This window comes from Geospiza fortis, unplaced genomic scaffold (assembly GCF_000277835.1).
Source record: "Geospiza fortis unplaced genomic scaffold, GeoFor_1.0 scaffold120, whole genome shotgun sequence".
NCBI classification, from domain to species: Eukaryota; Metazoa; Chordata; class Aves; order Passeriformes; family Thraupidae; genus Geospiza; species Geospiza fortis.
The window spans coordinates 3,027,011-3,049,932 of NW_005054364.1; the positions used below are offsets into that span (position 1 = coordinate 3,027,011).

Sequence of the window (22,922 nt, forward strand, 5' to 3'; positions counted from 1 at the left end):
CACAACCTCTTTGAATCCTGTCTGCAGCAGTGACTCTCTCCAGCTCTTGCTACTCTGTGGCTTTCATCATGGCATCCTTCTGTAAGATCCTTTTGGTCAGTTATTCGTTTTGTTTGCCAGATGGTGATTCTGTGAGTACCCCAGGTGGTGTTTTTCCCATTCCTAGCCCCATTACCCTACCTATTTTTTGTTTCTTTCTGCCATTCATTCAGGAGAAGAATATTAACCTGGTGCCCCATGTAATATGCATTCAGTGAACATTGCATTGCAAATGCAAAGTTCAATTTTTTTGGGCTCCTGCCCATCTCAGTGATCTCCCCTTTTGAACTTGCATTCCTGTGTGGAGTTCTTTCAGACAGCTGCCTGGCTATTACCTGTGAGGCATTTGCAGATGACATACACTAAGTGCTTGCTAGATTTTTTAACTGCATCAGGCACTGTAATGGCAAACCCATCTTTTCCACACATGGTGAGGCTGCTGCTTCTTTTGAAAGGCATCTTGCAACAGCCTGTGTGCTGTGGGGCTTTCAGAAACACATGCCTCATAATAAAGATTTATGTGCTGTATAGAAGTCAGCCCTGACAATACCAGACTGTGAGCTGTGCTGATGCAGTGACTAAGCTTTCAGAATTGTAGCATTCAAAGCTCTTGCTTGTCTCTTTCCATTTGTCCTTTTGGTGTGGAGTCTGTGCTTCCTGACTCTTAGACAGTTATTTCAGAGCGAATTAACTTATTTTAAACGAGTGCAGGCTTTTTTTCCCCCCTAGTATTTCATTTCTTATCTCCCGTGCAAATAGAGGTCTATGAAACTGCATTAGTTTGCTGGCAGACTCAAGGAAATGCCCTGCTACTTCCTTAGTCTGTGTATCATAATAGCCATTACCATTCTGCAATATGTTTTTAAAATCTGTAGTGTGACTAAATGGTGAATACCTGGTTAAGGTAGTTAGGGCTTGGGGTTTTTTCATTACCACTTACAAGGGCTGACTCAGAATCAAAAGCATTAATGAGCATGTAACAGGGAATTCTCCTTAAAGAGTCCGTGTGAAAAATATGCTTCAGGGAGGAACTCTGTTTTCTGTCATCCAGAGATAAATTGAGAGGAACTCTTCTACTGAAGTGAATGGAAGTAGCTCGCACTAAAACCACCGTAATGATAGAAGGGAATAAAAATCATCTAAGGCCATCAAAATCTTCTTCTTTTTCCTTCCTGATGCACATAAATACTTTGCTGCTTACTCCAGCTTTACCATTTCCAAAATACAAACTTAATTGTAAGGAATGAGCCCAGAAAAGGACCTTTGGGGCCTTGCTTAAGTAAGGACTGCCCATAGCTTTTAAGGAACTATAACATCAGAAAGAAAAATGGCCAATTTATAAAAGAAAGAACAGACACAAAAACCATCTAAAAGGTACTGATGGAAGTCTGCTCTGCTATGGACTTTTTTACTGTATAACTGATTAAGTGTTTCACAAAATGACAGCATGGTTAAGGGTGGAAGGATTCTGGAAGTCCTCTTGTCCAAATCCTGGTCAAGAAGCACTGCCTGGACCAGTTGCCCAACACCATGTCCAGGACCATCCCTAGGATGGAGACTCCACCCCTGTCTGGGCAGCCTGTGACAGTGTTTGGTCACCCTCACAGTGAAACAATTCCAAGCACAGAAATAAGAAACTTATCTTGAAGTAACCGTTACAACATTCTGCCAACACAGAAGTGAAGCTGAAAGATTTGGCGTGATCATTGGCTGCCTGGGAAGGAGCACAGCCACAAGAAATGGGGACACAGTATTACCATGAGATTTTACCTGGGTACTCCCTCCAGGTCTGGACCTGATATTGCACACAAGTATGTGGAAGTGCTCCTGAGCCAGGGAAGAACACTGGGTAGTAGGGTTAATGGTGCCTGTTACCTACTGTGTCTGGCCTTGGGTTAAACTGATCACTTGACAAAAAGTGATCTCTTTTTACTGCGGGGAAAAAAAAAATTAGATTAGGGAACAGTCTAAAGTGATGGGAGCAGACTTTGCAGAAGTTTACAGATGCTCAGAGAGTTTTGGGAGGATTTTAATAGTGAAATGTTTGGGTGCTGCAGGACACCTACTGAAGCTGGCTACCTGGATATATGCTAGTGGCACCTACCTGAATATCATGGTGCTATCTTTCTGGGCAGGATGGAGAGGAGAAGGTGTCTTGGCTGCTCAAAGGGCCTGTGCTTTCTGGCAGGTCTGGGAGTGACAAGGGGACTGTGCAGCTCCCTGAGGATTCACTAAGTTACTCTCAGGTCCAATCTCTGTCAAACATTTGTAGTGCCTGATCAAAAGCTTTACAGGGAAGGAAGAAATAGTTCTGCATTTTGTTCAGAACCATGTTGCCAGAAAGGTGACTAAGCTACCTGACAGCTGTTGGGAAATAGAAATTAATTCATATGCAGTTGTGGTCTTGTGAAGTTGCATTTTCAGGGCACAGATGTTTTGCTTTCACCCATATCATCAAGTAATAAAAATGTGAATGATCAAGAGGTTATATTAGAGAAAACCAAAACAAAGGAAAAAACACACCAGACTTCACATCTTTTTAGCCTGTGTGCTTTCCACCTCTCTTAATGTTGGTTTCTGAGCCTTTAAGGTATAACTGGGTCATGCTTTTTGGCTTTCTCAGTAGAGTCCTCAAATTACAAAAATCACATTGATTTGAAAGGTACTTCGTCCTTAAACTTCTTTTTCTGGAGTAGTAGGCTTTGAGATTCTCAAGTGATACATTAATTCCATGGGGGGTAAATTAAATACTGAATGGGCTAAATGAAATCCTGTCTTACAGGTAGATAGCACTGCTTGTAGGCAAATATTTGCATATCTTTTGTCCTGCACGTGGCTCTTACCAAGTAGATGGGTGTACTGTTGTCCATGGTCAACTCACCTGTATAGTACAGGTATTGTAGGTTGTTTTGTATGTGATTTCTAATTTTTCTTTGAAGATCCCTAAACAGTGATGAGTAGTTGAGTTAGTGATGATGCCTTCTGAAGTTCTCAATGTCTCTTCAAAAAGGCTGTGCAAGTCTCATTTTTAAAATTACACGGTTTTTTTGTTTTAGGATTTGATGACAAAATTTAGGTATCCAGTGTGGTAATAGTGAAGAAGTTCCTGATTTTTTATGGGTTTGTAGTAGTAATAATAATTGTAAACCTTGCTTTGATGACAGCAAGAACTTCGTTCATGCCATACTAAAAATAATCTTGATAAATTCACTCCCTTAAATGCATGAACACAATCTGATAAATTGTGCTGACTACTAGTGGCAGTATCAGCAAAAAAAGCTCAGAAGAGTAAATATGATTGTTATTAATTTAGGACTCACATTAATTCACTTCATCTGCTGTATTATTGTAATTATATACTGTATGACATTACACTATATCTTACACAAAATTGTGCATTATTTTCCTTGTTTTTAAGCAGTTGATTCACCTGCAAATTCATAAACTAATGTAACAGATTTCCCCAGAATAACCACAGTGTCTCTGGTTCCTTACAGCAAATGCATTATGCTGTTACAGGGAACTTTATAGCTGGGAATGTGGAGTTTACACTGGTTTCATCCATGGAACAGACCAAAACCATTTCAAAGTCACCCTGTTCTCTACCCAAGTGATTCAGAACATTTGGTTTCACTTATTGGTTTTAAACATTGTTTGCCATCTGTATCCTACTAATAATTTATTTGTACAATAGGTGTTGAAAAAGAAAATGCAGTAGACAGTATTAAAGAGAAAAACACAAGCACGTGTGTGAATATTTTCTGTAAAATAGTCTATGTTTCTTTCTACTGATGATTTTTGGTGTTTGAGGGAGGCCTGCAGGTTGGTGTGCCTGAAGACACTTGCTGGTGGGATATCCTAGATCTCACATGACAGTCTTCCCTCAGGCTTTGCATCCCTATGAACTGAGCTATTGTATTTGCTGGGAATGCCCAACAAAGGCAGGAATGATGAATCTGACTCCATGTTCTCAGAAGGCTACTTTATTACTTTTTAATATTATATATTAAAGGATGCTATACTAAACTAAAGAATACAGAAAGGATACTTACTGAATGCTAAAAAGATAATAATGAAAACTCGTGACTCTGTCCAGAGTCTCGACACAGCTTGGCCCTGATTGACCAAAGAGCCAAAACAAGCCGCATGAAACCAATGAAACAATCACCTGTGGGTAAACAATCTCCACACACATTCCACATGAGCAAAACAGAGGAGAAGCAAATGAGATAAGAATTGTTTTCCTTTTCTCTGAGGCTTCTCAGCTTCCCAGGAGAAAAATCCTGGGCAAAGGGATTTTTGTGGAGAATGTGAAAGCTACACTGAGCTGGTCATGCTCTTTGCGACCTTGCTGGTAGCAGTGGCCCAGAGCTGCAGAGATGGCTGAAAGAGGTGGACCTTCTCATGGTGCTGAAGGTACCCTGGTGCTCCAGAGTGCTCTGTACACTTGCAGAGTCTCTCTGCCCATGCAAATTTATTTTCATGACTGGAGATTGATCACCTACTGGGCTTGCAGATTAATTGTATTAACAGGCACCTACTGAATCATTAATTTTGACTTGTGGTTTGATCTTATATTTTTCTCTTATGAAAAACAGAAACATTTTATAAATAGTAAATGAAGTGAAAATGGGATTTAAAATTTAAAATAATGCTATGAAGTATGAAAATCATGTTATTGTTTAAATAAGTTAGTAATCAGAGGAGACATTTTTTCAAATTTTTTTCAAGCTTTTTTCTCCAATTTTTCTTCTCTCTAATGATTGTTTTCCTGAATTTTAAAATCTAATTAATTTATTTTTATTTGCAAATGGCTTATTAGATCCTCAGTTGATAGTTTACAGCTCTAAATTTTACACTGATGGTACAACTGCAGAAATTTTGTTTGTGCTTTAGGATGTAAAACCAGAAAAATAACAATTCTCAGATAGTCCTGTGAAAGAACAATATTTGAGTGAAGGAATCTTCAATTCTGGCTGCGCGGGCATAATGCTCATTAATAGGAGCAAAGGGAGAACAACCCACCTAGCAATCCACTAATGGGGCTTTGTAGCCTTTCTGTTTATGAGGAAACATAATGAATGACTCATTAGATTATGAAACTACTGTGCAGAGAGCCATGGTCCTCTGGGCTTTTCCTCAAAAAGGCTAGTAGGGCATCCAGAGGATCTAGTGACTTGGACCCTATAGTTATGGATGGTGGTCAGAGGTTTCTTGAATTATCAAAATCTGTGGAAATTAGGATAGTGTGCTTTGTTGCTTTGTCACAAAAAGGCAAATTGTGAGCAGAAGTGGAAGGGCTCAAAATTCATAAAGAAAGAGAGACTGGATAGCTCGTGTGCCTTACTATTGAATTTCTTACAGTTTATTACAAATGTTTCCTGTATATCTGACAATGAATTGTTATGGACTGCAGTTATGGCGTGAATGTGTGCTGTATTTTGAGTTGAAATCCATAAGACTGTAACAACAAAATGGTTGCTGATTTATGCTTCTGGTTTAATTTTCTGTTTTGAAATAAGATGAAGATGAGAGGTTTTTTTAAAGGTTGTAGAGGACTCTTATTTGCAGAAGCACGCACTTCTTTAAATTCTGCCTTTTGATTTCTTCACCGTTGCTTGTGTTGATGTCAGCAGAAGTTTCATATCTTGTTTGTGTAGGTATGTAGACATGAGCATCCCCTACCACTGCAGTTGGCAGCTCTTTCAGCACTGAGCACAAGGGTTGTGTTCCCTGACAAATCTCATGGTGTATTACTGCTTTTAAAACACAGTTTGTGCAATAATAGCCGCTCAGTCAAATGATGGCAACATATGAATGTGAGCTCAGTTCTTGAGACCATTGGTCACCCTCTTGATAGGGTTGGGCTTAAGACTCTGCAGGTTTAAACACCGCAGGCTTAAAGCAGGCTTAAACACCACTCTGGGAGTGGTGCAGGCTGGAGAAGCTACAAGGCATTGTCTGTGACCAACTTGGCCACAAAAGTTGCTTCTTGAAGTTCTCTTTTTGCAAAAGGTGGGGTGAAATCAGATATTGCTTTTTGCACAAGGTGAGAACGTGGAATGGCATCATAACATCTTATAAACCTGAAAATGTTGAGCCAAAACCCTGAGGTTTGACTTTATAAATAAATAACTAAATAAGTAAATGAGTTTAAATCAGTGATCTAATTGCTGCTCTATGATTGTTCTGGAGTATTTTTCCCACTTAATGGTGATGAGATAAAATTTTATTTAAGCAAAACATCATCAGTCCCTCCCTTTACCAGTTTTGCTTACCAGGAATGAGGAAACTCTTGGGTGTCTGGTTTTGGTTTTGTGTTTTTTAAGATTCCTACCAGTTTTTTCCTTGTTTTTCAAGATGGATAGGCTTCACTAAACAGCAGTGTTGCCAGAGATCCCAGCTACTGAAGGAAGCAAATTAACATACAGTATGGTAATTTGTTTTCCCTGTCCTTCAGTCACAGTGAGGAGAGTCTAAATATTTCAGTGACTGAGACTTTGGATTCCCATTCCTTGCTACACAACAACAACAAAAGCTATTTATAGCAATAACAGTTAGCAGCGATACAGCAGCCTCAGACAGCTATAGGCAGCATCTCACAAATGTTAACTGCTTTTGCACTGAATGCCTCTGTGAAAACAAAGAGCACTGAGAAATAAAGATCAAAGCAAAACCAAAAGAAAGATTTTTTTATTGCTATGTTTTACTTTGCTGGCAGACCAGAGCAAAGGTTTTCTGAACATTTAAAAGATGAAAAAGGTGAAGAATCCCAGAAGCGATTTATCTTGAAGCGAGATAACTCTAGTATTGATAAAGAAGACAATCAGGTTGGTTCTCGGTTCGAGAGTTGCTGAAATTTGTTCTGTTTTTGAAGGTGGGCTGACTGATGTTATTGTTGTTCTTTTGTTGTTGCTCTCCTCCTCCCCTGCCCTCCTGCCCCTCCCCGCCTCCTTTGGCACACGAACCACCATGGGTGGCTCCGAGCCCCAGCGTGGCCGCTTCAGCCATGGCAGTGTGTGGGTCTGCATGGGTGGTTTGCTTGGCGCAGGACTTGCTGCATGCCCACAATGGTGGGGGGAATGCCAGTGGCTCCGGGCTGCGTGGAAGGCTGTGTCAGTCGCATTCCTCAATGTCTTGCCTAACTATGGCAGTTGTTACGCTCCCTGTAGCTTCCTTCTTCCGTTGTACCCGTTCAGAGTTGGATTTCAGTGTGGACCAGTGATGAACTGATGTAGCCCAAAAAGGAGAGAGGGAAAAAAAAGTGTAAAAAAAAAGTCCCAAAGATGTGATGGTGAGGCCAGGTTGATTTTTTTTTTTTTAACCATCCTAAATTACATTTTGACCACAAATAAATTAGGTCTGTCTCTTACTTCCCTTCCTCCTCCTGTGCCCTCACCACCTTTTACTGTCTTTGTAATTTACTTGCTTGTGCATGTACTGTGGCAGATGTTCCCCCCTGTGTTGCCTGTGCCATAACACTACCTTAACTTAGGTGAGCTTGATGAGTAGGGGAGCGCCAGGGAAACGTGTGTGTTTGTGCTGCCTTTAAAAGCGAGTGTTGTGCTGTTTCAATCTAGTGCAAGCTATGTATGTGGAATAGATTAACAAAAAAAAAAAATCTGAAATGGTTCTGATGTGACTTGCTTTTATGAGAAAATTCTCACAGGTAAGAGGACAGCATATTCTTTCTTTGCTAGGGCTGTGTTGGTGGAAGAACCAACCAGTGATTCTCTTGTTGCCACTTCCCTTCATGTTTTCAGTAAAGGACCGTTTTTTTTCCTTTTCCTTTTTCATCCTTTTTTCCTTGAGTATTAGTTGTACATGGCAACCTTGCCAGTTGTGCTGCATACAAGCTGGCTTTGAAAACAAACCCCAAGCAATTTCAGGGTGTGGTGACTGTGGGGATCACTCAAAGGAAAGCAGCATGACCTATCCTACCCAGTGCTAGGATGCAGGGGGAGAAGGACCAGTCCTTGAAACCCATTTTTCAATGAAGCATTTCCCAATGGGACTCATCTCCTCTCCTCCTTCCCATGGCACAGCCATTTCCCACGCTGTGGTTTACCAAGATGCAAAAATGGCCCTTCCTTTTCCAGCCAGACTTCAGTAGAGGGCTCCATACAGTGTGAAAATGGTTAAAACTGTTGTGCCGAGTATCTGGGACTTCTCCTTGCACACACAGACTTCGTGGGTTTCTTCTAGGGTTTACAGTTTAGCTCCAGCAGCCTAGTTACCCTCTTTCTTCCTTGATTTCTTAGGTGGCCCACCACTGCCTGCCCTCCTGCTGCTCACAGCTGGTAGGAGAACCAAGAAATGTTAGTAGTTGAGAACAATAGCACTTAGACCTGGGGTGAGGACACCCAATTTTAGGATGGTGGGTCCACAAAAGCTGTGCAGAAAGCCTCCTTTTGGCCACCTACTTGATGAACCCATGTGCAATATCTAACTGGAAATCCTTGAGAGCCAGTCTCACAGGGTTCTTTGTGCAGGAACGACAGCTATCATTTTCATGCTTCATTTGTTTAAGTGAACATTTATTATTCTCAGCTGACAGTTACTTAATGGCAGTTTTTAACAGCTCAACTTATATAACCCTCCTGGTTTTCTTTCTGCTCAGCAAAACAGAATTCTTCCATTTAGAGATGACAGACGAAGTAAATCAATTGAAGAGAGAGAAGAGGAGTATCAGAGAGTGAGGGAGAGAATATTTGCACAAGATGTGAGTAGTTATTTTAATTGCCTCTTTAGTGCCATTCCTTCGCCGGTAGTCAGAGAGTTTTGCCCCCCGCCTACAACAACACTGCAGCTGGGCTTGCCCTGTGAATCTGGAGGTGACAGGGAAAGCAGATTGGCTCAGAGGGTCTCAGAGGAGCTTTAGAGGTGTGGAGGTTGTCTTCTGCAGAGTGAGGTGATGAGAGTTGCAGGGAGAAGGGTAGAGGAGAGATCAGGCCCAGCATGTTGTCTGGGGAATGCCTATCCTGTTTCTTTGAATGTTCATGTTCACATGGCCTAGGTTTATTTCCATTTTCCTTCTGCTAGCCAAAGAGCAGTGATTTAAGTGGACACTCTCAATAATTTCAAATAGCTGTGTTATTTTGTATTTCTTTCAAAGTGGATCAAATCTTTATAAGCGTTCTTCTGCAAAGACTCCCTATGGGTTTTGGTTTTTTTGGCCAATGCTGTTGCATCAAGGCGCTGAAAACAAAAAAAGGGCAGAGGTGAAAAATTGAGTTGCATCATTTTTTTAAAATGACCGATCAAAGAACTGTACTTCTACCATCAGAAAGAGTCAGTCATGCTGTTGATGATTATAATCTGAAAGCAATAAAATGAAGCAGACATTAAAATTCTTGCCTGTACCAAAAAATCAGAACTTGCACGATAAGGTATATTGCTAAGGAAAGTACTTAAATCTGAAACATCTGTGAACAATACCTGATGTTCCAAAAATAAAAAGAAGAAGAAAATCACAATTTGCAATAATACTGTAATGATGAGGTAGTAAAAGAAAAAAAAAAGAAAAAGTCAGCATTTTAATGTTTTATTTCATATCCCAGTGGGAGTTCTTCCATTTAGGAGGAATATGGGAATAAATCCAATTAAAACTATTTTTGAAAATCATATTGGGCAGTGTCCTTTTAAATTAAAACTGTTCATATGTTGCAGGGCTAATAGTACTATTAGGAATTGCACATGTCCAAGCTGGGTTTTTTTGGCAGAATACACTGTATAGTTTTAAGTTGTGTGTTGTCTCACTTGCTTTTTAGTAAATAGCTAGCTACATCTAAATGTTTTTAGCTTCACTTTTTCCTGGCTGAGATGATTCCAGTAAAAGCAGAGGCCCTTCAGTTTCTGTTTTGATTTCAGCATGTTGGCCTGATATAAATACTGTCCCAGGCTATACATGGTGGAATTGCCAAGTTGTTCAAGAGCTGCAAAAGCCACTTTGCAGCAAGTTTCTTATATGAAATATAGGAGGTTTTGACACATTACAAAAGAGCTTGTGCGAAACCAAAAAATCTTTGGGTTTTGATGCAGAATTCAGATGAGGCAAAATGCTAAAAATTACTAAATGGGAAGTTATTTCCAAAATAGTCCAGTTTCTATCACAAGCTGCAGCTAGAAATGCCAGACTGGGAAACAGAAGTGGCTGGAAAAGTGTGCTGAAAGTGGCTCCATAGTGTATTGCTGCTGTTACCTTTAGATATTTGAGTGCTAAAAACAGGCAAGTGGAGAGCCTCTGAATTGCCCACAGCAGGAGGCTGTTGTGGTTCATTGGGTTGGCATTTTCAAGTGGCAGGACCTAAGTAAAAGTGTGCTTTTTGGCAGACATTTTAAATGAAATTGGGAGGGAGCATTTTTAAAGATCAGCAATGTTAGATATCTCTCCCTCTCTCTCTCATATCCACTCCTTTGCTCTCTCTCTCTCTGCTATTGCAGGTGTTAGTGAGCATCATAGTGCAGTGAATTTCAGCAAGCTGTATGTTTAATGTCAAAGGCATCTATGTTTTATCTGAGCTTTTTTGGGTGGAGCACCCCTTGCCAGATACAAGGTGTTTTTAGGATGATGCCAGTGGTTGTGGTGGTGGACAATGTATTTTTTCAATTTTAGGAAAGAGAGAAATGGCTTCCTGTAATAGATAGTCACTTACTGCATGTAAGACTGTGAAGTTTTAAGGCCCTCTGCAGTCATTAATTAATCCAATTCTCCCCAGGTTTGTGTGAGGTAGGTACCTAAGCCTTGTTACTCTGCAAATTACAGATACAGAGAGTCAAAGATGGATTAATCATGTGGTATTTTTATTACCTCTATACTGTTTACACTGTTGTAGTCAAGCCTTTATGAATGCCTTGCTTGTGAATCTTAGCAAATAGATCACAGATACATCACTTCTAGTTAGAGTATGCATGAAGAGAGCTTGCATGGGAGGTCTTCAAAGTGCAGCCATGAAGGTCAAGAGTACTGCTAAAACTTGTTGCATCCAGCAGCACTCCCCATCCCAAAGATGTTTGAGGCACACAAACCCTTTAGATAACAGCCCAAGAATCAGAACTTTAAATGAAATTTATAAGGAAAAGGCAGTCTGGTTGCAGGGACAAAAAATTCCATGCATGTTTCGAGTGCTGTGAAAAATGTCTTAACCTGAACCCCACATAACAATATAAAGCCTGTCTGTTCTTCCTTTGATCTTGCACAACTCTAGTGCACCAGACCTCTTCATTTCCAAGTGGGAAGGTTTTAACAAAATAAGTATGTTCATGAGTAATGCCATCGCGATGATAGTCCTTATGACGATTACTCTAGTATTAGTCAGTTTAAATTATGCTTTCTGGCAAACTTTCCATCTGTGTGTTGGCTATCACAAATTTCGACAAGGAGAGCTGGAAGCTTTAATGACTTCTGTCTCAGCAAGATTGAGAAGCATGTTAGTTTGATATTTTATAAAAAGATTGGTGAGGAAATAAATAGCTAAAAACATGATCATTCCAGCTCTCTGAAACAAGAACTGCAAAGTGCACCTCAAATTTTTCAGGCTGCTAAAAAAGTTTAAAAAGCGCAGGCTGAGCTCTGTTATGCTCAAAACTATTTTCAAGGTTTTTTTTTTTAATTGCAAAACTTATTTTATTGGAAACTTAGTTTTAAAACAGTTTGTGAATTTTACAGCCATATACACTGGAGCAGAGGACCTGCACTGTCTGGGTCTTGCAGAGAAGTTTCTTGTCTGGTCTGCTTTATTTGCGTTTGGGAAAATTGAAGAGTTTGGGAGATTGAAGAGTTATTGTCCAAGAAGGACAAAGAACAACATACAGGAATAAAAAAAACCACGTTATTTCCCTGTATGTAGAGAATCTCAAATGCTTGCATAAATAATACATGATATTTGGCTTTGAAGCATGCAGAAAATTGACTGTAAAGACTAGCAATCAAATTACATGGGGGAAATTTCATTCTTCAAGGTTAGTGCAATGCATAACCTCATGAGCCAGAGTCACGCTAGGACCATTCAATGTTCATAAATGCATTCTCTGGGAATCATTCTGTATTCACTGAAAATTGTAGATGTTTTCTTACTTACACAAATGCTAGAATTTCCAATAATACACATGGAACTTATTAAAGGAAATACACCATGCCCTTCATTTTCTGTTGTCAACTGTACTGGCTGTTTTTCACCAAGGACTGTATTCTAAAGAGGCAAATCCTTTAGGTACAGTTGGTCATGATTCCTGTAGTTAAGAAAACTCAGAGAATCTTTATCAGTCTCTGATGAAAGAGAGGAACAAGAGAAATACCTGTAGACTAGCTTCAGCCTGTTCTATCCCTCTAGTTTGAAAAGATTAGGAAGAAGAGGGCTTTAATAAAAACAAATCAAAGGCACACCTCATTCTGGCCACCATAAACCTATAGGTACTAAAACTCGTGTACTGGTGTACAGAGACTTTCTTTGTGGCTGCAGATCAAATAACAAATATTAGTTGGAAGCCTGAGATCTATCACATCTTGTTAACTGACATGAAAATTATTACCTGATAGTACCCATTGCAGGATATTGCTGCATGTTAATAGTTATCTGTGTTTGCTAATGTAATTAAAAACAAGAGCAGCAGCTCCCAGTATATCTAGTGCACTGGCAGAACTGATGCACATTTTCCAGTTGAGACTTTAAAAGGTTCTTGGAAATCAGAAAAGTGAAATACTCATTTCATAAATAACAATTAGTCATACAGAGCACGCTAATGGAAATCTTGCACACAGAGATCTCCAAGGACACTAACTTGTAGATAATCTTGCATAATTTTTTTATCTGATAGGTTTGTTGCCAGTCTGTTTAAAGGGTAAACAAGAGTCAAGTGTTCTAAGGATTTTTTGACAACATCTGTGCTGGGTATTTAAGCTTTCCTGGTGCTTTAAGTGCTATACATCAGGAACGTGAGTCCTGACCTTGTAGTAGCTAAATTTCTATCCGGAACTGCTTAGCCACTTGATTTTTAACAGTAAGAATAAAATAATAAAAAATTGCTTGTCTTCTCTGCTTCTCAGCCTCACACCTGTACTGAAGAATAACTTCCAGGGATTGGAAATGTGTTGGCAAAGTGTGGCACTGTGCCAACATCATCAACCAAGAAGACAAATTGATTTATTATGGACTCTGTTTACAAAGTCTGTAATACACTTGATAGTGGTTCCCATCAAGACATTGAGAAGGAAGCAGACCTTTCTGTTTGCTTGATAAAATATAAATCCCAGATATTTATTCTGCTTTATGCCCCAGTCTCTTTAAAAACTTTAATAAAATAAAATAAATACAGACAAGTGCATTACAGGCCCCTTTGCTTTTGTAACTTTGTGGGTACACAGTCCAGTACTCTGGTCTGAGCAAAGCTTTTTCTGTAAGAATAGCTGTAATCCTGTGCTGTGGAATGTAACTGCACAGAAGTCAATGCACAGATGTCCATCATGAACCTCGAGATGATGACCCCACAGCTGAGGTTGTACAAGCCCATGGGGTGATCTTGGTATGCTTTTCTGGGGCTTTTTGCTTCAGCATAGTTATACTGTGCTGAATTCTGCACATTTGTTAGTGAAACCTGGTACCTGAGCGAGGTACATAATATGAGAGAAGACACAGTGTTGTAGTTGTACAAAGGATCCCACTGGTTTTAGGTGAAGCAGTCTCTTAGCCTGAGGTGAAAGCCTAGGTCTGCTGTAGCTGATGGGAATTTGATTCCTGGCAATGGAGAACTTGTTTCTGATCTCCTGAGGCTTCATGCTAAGGAGAAACAGATTGCCCCTGATGCAGCCCAGTGCCTTGCAAATTTAGCAGGAGTGGAGAGTGGGAGTTCACCTGGGAAGCCCACAGAACTGTCAGATGTTCCCTAGTGTGGATTCTGAGTAGGTGAATTACACTCTAATGAGAAACTTTAGTGCCATCTCAGGGATAAATTTCTTCCTTTTGTAGATTGATGGGGCAGCACAAGCTGTGGTATCAAGGGAAAATTTCATCCAGGCATCAGCTGGAGCATTAAGAATGAGCAGGGTGTTGCTTCTGGTGTTGGCCAAGACTCTTTTGAATGGGTCATTAGCTCACCCTTTACAAAACAGAGACATCCAAAATCTGTGCTTATTCCATACTGTTAAAATTTGACACAATTAATGATGGCATTTTATGATTCTTTGGGCTGAGTCCTATTGTTACAGAACTAATGGCCATGATCTCTGGTGTCCTCCTTCCTTTACCTGCCTTTTGTTTAAATTCAGTGCAAGTGCTGACTATTCTTCTGTACTTCATCAAGATATAATCCAGTGACAGCTACGAGGCTTTTTGTGTAGCTAACATGAAATAGGAGGGAAATGAAAAAATGAAAGAGGGAGAATTATTCATGGGAAATTGAGCACAGCTTCATTTCTCTGCATAAAAAATTAAGTAATTCTGAAAGAGATATACACTTGCCCATAGGATTTATTTCTTCTGAGCCTTTCACCTTTTTTGGGATCTAAGTCCTCCAGCAGAGAGCCTTCTTGCTATGATTGTTGTTAATATTATCATTAAGAAGGTTATTATCATTTTATATCTCAGTGTTCCCTCTCCAACCATAAAATGTGAAGTCACACACTATTTCTAAGTACTGCAGTATCTTCTCTCCCTTTGAGGAACTTTGTAAATTCTGCATGCTTTCCTTCTGTTTGTCCTTCCTACCTACAACTCTGTGCCATCCTGCAGTTTTATTTTGAGGTGGTAGGCCAGACCAGTGGAACCTTATATTATGCAGGAAAAACATTTTTTCCCTTCAATTTGCCAGTATTTTGCACATTGTGCCTTCTTCAGACCCCTTAACTGAGAAGTTTCAGTTTGCTCCCAAACTGAGACACCTTATTGGCAATGTGTTGTAATGCATGGAATTTATTTTACTGGCCTGACCTTATTCTTGACCTTTTTTCCCCTCTTGTCTTTTGCAAATGCAAATGATGCATGAATTGAAATCCCCTTAAGCCTGAGCAGGGGAGGTAATTCTAAAATCAAGGAAGAAATTGGAACAGCAGAGCATATCTAGAACGTCTGATACAATGCCTTTTTTATTTTTCAGTCAGTTTGCTCCCAGGAAAACCTTTTTGTGGAAAACAGGTAAAAAATAGCTTTATTTTGTGTGTGTGTGCTAAACTTAGCTGTTTCTCTTATTTATTTTTTTTTGTCTATCTGTAGTTCTATAGTTATTTATCCTAATGTGAAGACTGTTGAGCAAATTTTCAGTCTGTATTATCTGCAGTGGTTTTGTGCTTTAAGAGGGGGTAATAGAGCTTGCCTTGCAGTATGGTATCTGAGCAGATAAAGTGTTACTGCTGCTTTCCTGAGGCTTTTGCATTTCAGTTTAAAAAGCAGATTGTGGCAGGGGGAGGGGCACATAAGCATTCATTTCAAGTGACCATTCTGTCTCTGGAGTGCCTTTAGTATTTAACTTATTGATCTTTAAAAAGCACTCTAGCAGTGGCTGGATGACAGTATTTATGAAACACCAGGCTCTTGGGTGTCTGTTTTTTAACCTGCTCTCCCATGGGACTGAGCAGCAGCATTGGCATCACTTGTTGCTTGTGAAGGCTCACAAGTTCCACACAAGTTCCTGCTTTACTGCTGCAGTGTAGTAATGAGTTGGTGATATTTGAGCTCACTGTTACTTTGCCTTTCTGCATGATAGTTCTTGTGAATGTTATTTTTGTTACCCACTCAAACCAAACAGGAAGAGTAAACTGTGTTTGAAATGTTGAATATGAAGTGTTGGCTCCATAACAGCCATAAAGTAGCTTAACTGTGTTGAAAATCTTAAAAATTGTGCACCTTTATGGCAGATAAGGATTTTAACCAAAAGTGGGAATTTAATTGGTGAGTGTTTGAACAGTGCTGACCCAAGTCTGTCCTGCGCAGGTTCAAAAACTATTTATCACCCCCCCTTGAATAAGGGGAGGCTCTCTCTCACAGTATTTTGTTCTCTGTCCATCCTTACATCTGTCAGATGCATTTATGGGTGAAGATGTTCTCATAGAAAATGACTCCACAGTAATGGTACAAACCAGATTTTCCAATGGAAAATGTAAGTGGAATGAGGGAAGGCCCTCAGGAGATCATGGCCACTGTCATCTAACCACCTCATATTCTGAGGGCCGAGGGTATTCCCTCAGCTGCTGCTTCTATGTTGTGACTATGGAGATATGTTTTATCAAAATAAATCAAAATTCCGACAGAGGAACCTGTAAAGCCAAAAGTTGATGCTCCCATAAACCTTTTTTTCCCTCTCAGGGGAGATTGGGGCAACAAAGATGCCACAATTGTTGACACTTCCAAGTCAGCATGGAAAGCACTCAGAGGCTGCACTACCAAGGGTAGGGTGGGTACCTTTATGGGATAAACCATGAGCTCCATAGCCCAGCCTCCCCTGGTTTATGCATTCAATCCCACACCTGTGTGCAGGAGAATGTGGTCAGTTCTGGTATTTACGCATGGTTTGCTGTCCTTGAACCGGTGAGCTGACTGACCAGGCCAGTGTGAGGATGCACACCCAAGTGGGAACCACTAAAAGGCCAGGTTGGGAATTGTACAGCCTGCACTGTTGCTGTCCTGAGGAAGACTTCAGCTATGTTCTGCAGAACACTGCTTTTTCTTGCTGCATGCCCTGCAGCCTTTGATCAGGTGAAGCACTTAAACTTGTGCTTAGCTCCATGCACATGAGCCATCCTGTTGATTGGCTGTGTTGGAAGTTAGGTGTGTGTTTAAGTGCTTTGCCCTTCTTTTTTGTTAGAGGATCTGAGCCTTTCTCTGAGCTGCAAAGACTTCCAAGCGACTTAGCAAGTACTTAAAATTACATATGCAGTATCTTGCTGGTTTGCATTTTTTTATGTTCTTATTAGGTGATATTTTTTTGAATTTTCCTTTGGATGGAATGGTTCCTTAGCTTCTGAGAATTACCTTGCTTGGTAACAGGAAATGCTAAATTGGCCCTCAGCCTTGCTGGATGATGTTTCTTATATTCAGTTGACTGTGTACAGCTATGGGAGAGGGAGGAGGGGGCATTTTTAGCCTTGGTTCTTTAAACTGAATCTAGCACAAATTGAAAAATGTATCTAGAAATCAAATAAAACTTTACAGATCGGATAAATTTGAATTACCATGTTTTTTAGCATAATCTTTCTTTTCATTTTTCAGTAGGCTGTTGGAAGACAGTAGCATATGCAACGATATGCATAAGAAAAGACAGCTGTTTAGGTTTGTATGAATTTTATTTAATATTTATTTCCCAGTGCATCCCACTTGTGATTCTGTCTGTGTCCTTGCCAAGGCACACCTTGGCATGTGTGGGTATGTCAGTTTGCTGGTTGGAAAGGAGCATGGAGAACAGAGTCCTACCCCACTCTTCCCATGTTCTCTGAATGAAGAGGTAACAACAGGACCCTTTTCTTTGGGTCACTGCCTCAGGAACCACGTGAGATTCTCAGCTGCCTGGCTGCTCAGACTGTGACTGTTTGGGAGAGACTGGAGAGGCTCCATTTTTCCTGGAGCATATATGACAGGCACGTTTCATAGACTGGTGCCCAGACTGACCTTTCCTCCTTTTGTTGGTTTGTTAAAAGCTGAAGTAAAAGTGCATGGAGGCAGAATGATTGAAGCTCCCTTATCTGAAGTATCTGTTTTGAAACTTTTTTTTGTCAACTTTGTCTTCTCAACTCCAATTCCTTCCACACATTCAGATGCATTCCATATCCCAAAGAGCATCCCAGGCCGACAGGAACTCATTAAAATTCAGTCCCTACTTTCATGGAGAGCAGTTCTACCAATTGACACACTGAATCAGTGAAAGTCTGAATCTGGTGGTGACAGTGTTCTTCTGAGAGTTTTAGAAAGATTGTCTTCCCCCACCATGAGCTCTCACACGTTCAATTCACATCAACCAGGCTCCTTTTAGAGTCAGTCAGCTGCCACAAGCCTTGAGCAGAGGAGGCAGAAGGAATGGATGCTTTCAGAAATTGCCCTTCATCTATTAAGGCGCATGGACAGCAAGGCAGATATTCACTAGATGTCTGCGTGCATTGGAGTTTGCATATGTCACTTCAAACCTATGTCATTTATATTACATAATTTTTCACTGTGAGGAGAAATGGATGTGTGAGGAGAAAATTTGATGTGTGTTGCTGAGTCTGCATGTCATCAGAGCAGCCACAGAGGAGATGGAGAAATTGCACCAGATAAAGAGCAGTGCTGGAGCATCTGCTTCTGTGCCCCATGACCACAGGCAGCAGGCAAAAAAAAGCTTCCTCCTTGCTTGGGGTTAGCCTTGATGACCTGAGAGTCTTGGATTGGGCATGCAGGACTTAGGAGGTGTCTACACACACACTCTTAATAGCTAATGTCTGAGTTTGGGGAGCTAAAAGAGATTTTTTTGTAACCCAAAGCCATAGATAATGGGGATATAATAGCATTCTGTTTCTCTCCCTCTTTTTTCTAGCATATAGATAGAAGAAAATTGTTAATTTCTAAGCACAAGAGTACAAAAGAGTCTGTAAATAATATACTTTGGGGTTCTTTTCTTTCTGATTAAATCTTAAAGGATGATTTATTTTTAAAGTATTTTTCCTTTTTTTGTGTTGATGCTTCTGTGCTGTTTCTCTTCACGCTTTCCCCTGTGTGGGTCTAGCAAAGGTCAACAGGCTTATACTGCTGATCACATCTGAGAGAGGCTCTGTTACAGGCAAGGAATGCAACAGCCTGATCCCATCTTTGACACGCTGCCTCCTTCATGTCCCAAGTGACACAGCTCAGAAGGTTCTCCAAATAAAAAGCAGGAACCATGTCCACAAGGAAAAAGGGGACCAAAAAAGATTAAACAGATACAGTCCCATCCTTTTGATCTGTAGAAAGAGTTTTGAGCCTGCAAGCTATTATACTGTAATTTATGACAGAAGAGTGGAAAATGTCTTTTAAAATCCTTCCAAATACAGTGTTATGAGCACCACTTGGGATAACAGTCATGGTGCACTAAGCCGTGGTAGGCATTTTGGTTCTGTCATTTCAGCAGTACAGTGCAAGTAGTTTACCATAAATAAGCCAAATTGTGATCGCAGGATTTACTGTGTTATTACTCACAGTACACTGGGTGCTCTGCAACTGTTCAAGGACAGGCAGCCTCTACCCAGGAAATTTCATTATTATTTTGTTCAGAGTGGAAACATAGTAAACTGACTTGTGGGTCTCCAAGTGAAGCATTAGCAGTGAAGAGATTGGGGTCACACTGAGAGGACACATGTCTAGGCAAGGCTTTGAGTGGGCTCACAAAGCTGATAATGGCTGGGAGCAAGCTCCTATAGAAGAAACATCACAGGGGATGGACAGCAAAGTGAGAAGTGGTGAGGGGCTTGCTGAGGGGAGAGAACACTCAGTGGGCACAGAAATGCTGCATAAGACTGCTGTGTCAGCCTCATCTGGTAAAGTGCTCTGAGGAGACATCCAAAAGGGGAGGGCGGTAAGTGCCATGCCTGTAAAACGGGTATTATAGCAGTGTTTACATGCTGAAGGCAGGTAAGTATGGGGGTCAAATCCCATTTCAGACCTGCTTTTGTAAAGGCAGAGTATCTCCTTTTTCTTTATTTGGGTTGCTGCAGGGTACCTGAAGATAGACTTTGCCTTGACATGGTTTTATTTGTGTATAAATCTTTGTTTCATGGTATCTGTAGGGGCAACAGAGACAGCATTGGGAAGACATCTGGCAGTCGACAGAGCAGTACAGAGAACGAATTGAAGTGGACAGACCACCAGAGGCCATGGAGCAGCACAGACTCGGACAGCTCAAACCGAAATTTGAAGCCAGCCATAACAAAGACAGCCAGTTTTGGTGGGATAACCGTCCTGACAAGAGGAGATAGCTCATCAAGCAACAGAAGTACCGGCAAACTGTCTAAAACAGGTAGCTAGTACTGAATTGGGTTCACAGTGCTTCTTGCTGTGTGGTGATAAATGGCTGTGCTGGTGCTTGTCTGGGTATGATCTGTCACACGATGGTTTGGGTTGGAAGGGACCTTCAGAGACCAGGTAGTCTGACCCTTGTGGTTGCACTAGATGGCAAAATATATAAACATTGTGTTTCCTGTACAAAGGAGATGTGTATGTCCTGCTGTGGATGCTAGTATGTGGGTACCAGCCTCTGAGTTTTTAGGAATCAAGAAAAAATGCAGCGCATGAGGTTTGCAAATCATAGGAGAGCTAGGCTTTCCCTGGGGTATAGTATGTGCACACCATACACATACTGCACTTGTAGCCTGAAAAGGTGGTACTCCTTTCAGAGAAAGCACAGATTTTACCTTTTTATTAATCTTAATATTTACGAGTTGTGAATAATTAAATGTCAGATATCTGAGGAGAAATAGAAGAACATTTTGTTGTCATTGCTAAAGTGCACCCCATCTGTATTTTAGAGTACAGCCTCTGCCTTGGTTGTGGCAGTTGATGCCATGGTGGACTCACAGAAGTCCCACAATCTCTCTATTTTCTTGTTTAGTTCCCATTAAACAAAAACATCCTTTAAGGGGACTGTGAATCTGGTGGGAATTCTGGATTTATTTGCATTAACTTTATGAGTACATTAACATATGAGTGAGTCACAGGGTCTTCATCTAAGTAATTTCAAGCTATGCCATTAAGCTATTCTATTATACTTTAGGTTGAAAGTGCATAATAAATAACTGGGCCGTCAGATGATTCTATCAGATTGGTTCATTTGATACCTATAGTACAGGACAAATGGTAATCAATATGTAGCACTTAGTGCTCTTTCAGCTTGAGAGTGTTTTATGGATGGTACTTAATTTACACCCAGTTTATCAAACCTGACTTGGTTAAATTTCACTCCTATCCCCCAAATTTTACAGTAGCTTTTGTGTGGTTCAGGATGCTGGGGAATGGAGTTTTTAGAATAAATAAATAAAGCCATTGACATAGTAATTACATTTTAGATCTCTGGAGGTTGAACATAATTTAAAGTTTTAGACATCCTAAAGTCACTTGAGTTGAAAAGACCTTTAAGGTCATCAAGTCCAACCATTAGCATAACATGGTCAAGTGCACCCCTAAATCATGCTCCCAAGGGTCACACTTACATGTGTGACACTCCAGGGATGGTGACTCAGCCACTTGTCTGGACAGTCTGTTAGAATGCTTGACAATTTTTTCACTGAAGAAATTTTTTCCTAGTATCCAGCTTAAACATCACTTCTAGAAACTTGAGGCCATTACCTCTCATCCTGTCACTTGTTTCCTGGAAGAAGAGAATGACCCCCACCTTGATACAACCTCTTTTAAGGTAGTTGTAGAGAGCAAAAAGAACTCTGAGCCAGTTCTCTCAGCCGCCTCTCATCAGACTTGTCCTCCAGACCCATCACCAGCTCCATTGGCCTTCTCTGGACGTGCTCCAAGAGCACCTCAGTATCCTTCTTGTAGTGAGGGATTTAGAACTGAACACAGGATTTGAGGGGCAGCCTCACCAGTGACGAGTACAGAGGGACAATCACTGCCTTGGTCCTGCTGGCCACACTATTGCTGATACAGTCAGGATGTCATTGGCTTTTTCAAAAACTGTGCTGGCTCATATCCATCTGGCTGATAACCAACACCTTCAGGTCGTTTTCCACTGGCCATTCTTTCCCAAACCTGTAGCACTCCATGGGGTTGTTGTGACCCAAGGGCAGGATCTGTCACTTTGTCTCATTGAATGACAAAATTAGCCTCAACCCATTGCTTCAGCTTGTCCAGATCCTTCTGTAAAGCCTTCTTACCTCCAGCAGATCAAAACTCCCTCCCAGCTTGGAATCATCTGCAAACTTCCTGAGAGGATGCATTTGATCCCCTTGTCCAGATTATGGATAAAGACATTAAACAGCACCAGCCCTAGGGAACACCACTTGTGATCAGCTTCCAGCTATGTGTAACTCCATTCACCCCTACTCTGGACCTGGCCATCAGCCAGGGGGAACTGTACACCCATCCTGGCCATGAGCAGCTAGATTTTCCAGGAGAGTATTGTGAAAGAAAGTGTTGAAAAACGGCTTTTCTGAGGTCCAGGTAGACAACAACCATAACCTTTCCCTCATCCAATAAGTGGGTCACCTTGTCACAGGAGGTTGGGTTGGTTAAGTAGGACCTGCCTTTCATAAACTCATGCTGGCTGGGCCCTGTTGCCTGATTGTCCTGTACATGCCACATAATGGCACTGAAGAGGATCTCCTCTGTAAGTTTTCTTTTCACCAAAGTCAGATTGATGGGCCTTTAGTTCCCCACATGCTCCTTATGGCTTTTCTTGTAGGTGGGTGTCACATTTTCTAGCTTCCACTCAGCTGGGAGATCCCACTGGGACTACTGATGGGTGATGAAAAGTGGCTCAGTGAGCACTTCCACCCTTTCCCTCAGACCCCTTGGTGGATCCCATCTGATCTCATAGACTCCTGTGGGTCTAAGTGCTGCAGCACATCACCACCTTTGTCCTTGGATTTTGGGGGCCTTATTCTGCTCCCTGTCTCTGTCTTCTGGCTCTGGGGACTGGGTACCCAGAGAACAGGTCTGGATATTACAGACTGAGGCAAAGAAGGCATTAAGTACCTTAGCCTTTTTCTTAATCTTTGTGACTGTGTTTCCCCCTCCAACAAAAGAAGGATGGAGATAGATTTAGCCTTCCTTTTGTTGCTAATATATTTAGAAAAACATTTCTTGTTGTCTTTTATAGCAATAGCCAGATGAAGTTCTAGCTGAGCTTTGGCCTTTCTGATTTTCTCCCTGCATAACCATTTTTTACCCTGAGCCAGGGTGGCTCTGTTCCATGCTGGCTTGTCTTTTAGCACATGGTTACAA

At 40.9% G+C, this 22,922-nt stretch overlaps 1 protein-coding gene across 8 annotated transcripts in view; it reads left to right on the forward strand.

Moving 5' to 3' along the window:
- The window catches only part of ARPP21 (cAMP regulated phosphoprotein 21), a 104,713-nt gene that overhangs the window by 20,841 nt on the left and 60,950 nt on the right, over positions 1–22,922 (forward strand). For 2 of the 8 annotated variants that reach the window (XM_031059571.1, XM_031059574.1), the window contains 5 exons: positions 6,761–6,869; positions 8,660–8,761; positions 15,130–15,167; positions 17,238–17,297; positions 19,760–19,989. In XM_031059571.1, coding sequence (XP_030915431.1) covers positions 6,761–6,869; positions 8,660–8,761; positions 15,130–15,167; positions 17,238–17,297; positions 19,760–19,989 — 539 coding nt within the window. Of the gene's footprint in view, positions 1–6,760; positions 6,870–8,659; positions 8,762–15,129; positions 15,168–17,237; positions 17,298–19,759; positions 19,993–22,922 lie in introns of all 8 variants that reach the window. The other 6 variants (XM_031059572.1, XM_031059573.1, XM_031059575.1 and 3 more) reach the window with 4 other exon arrangements.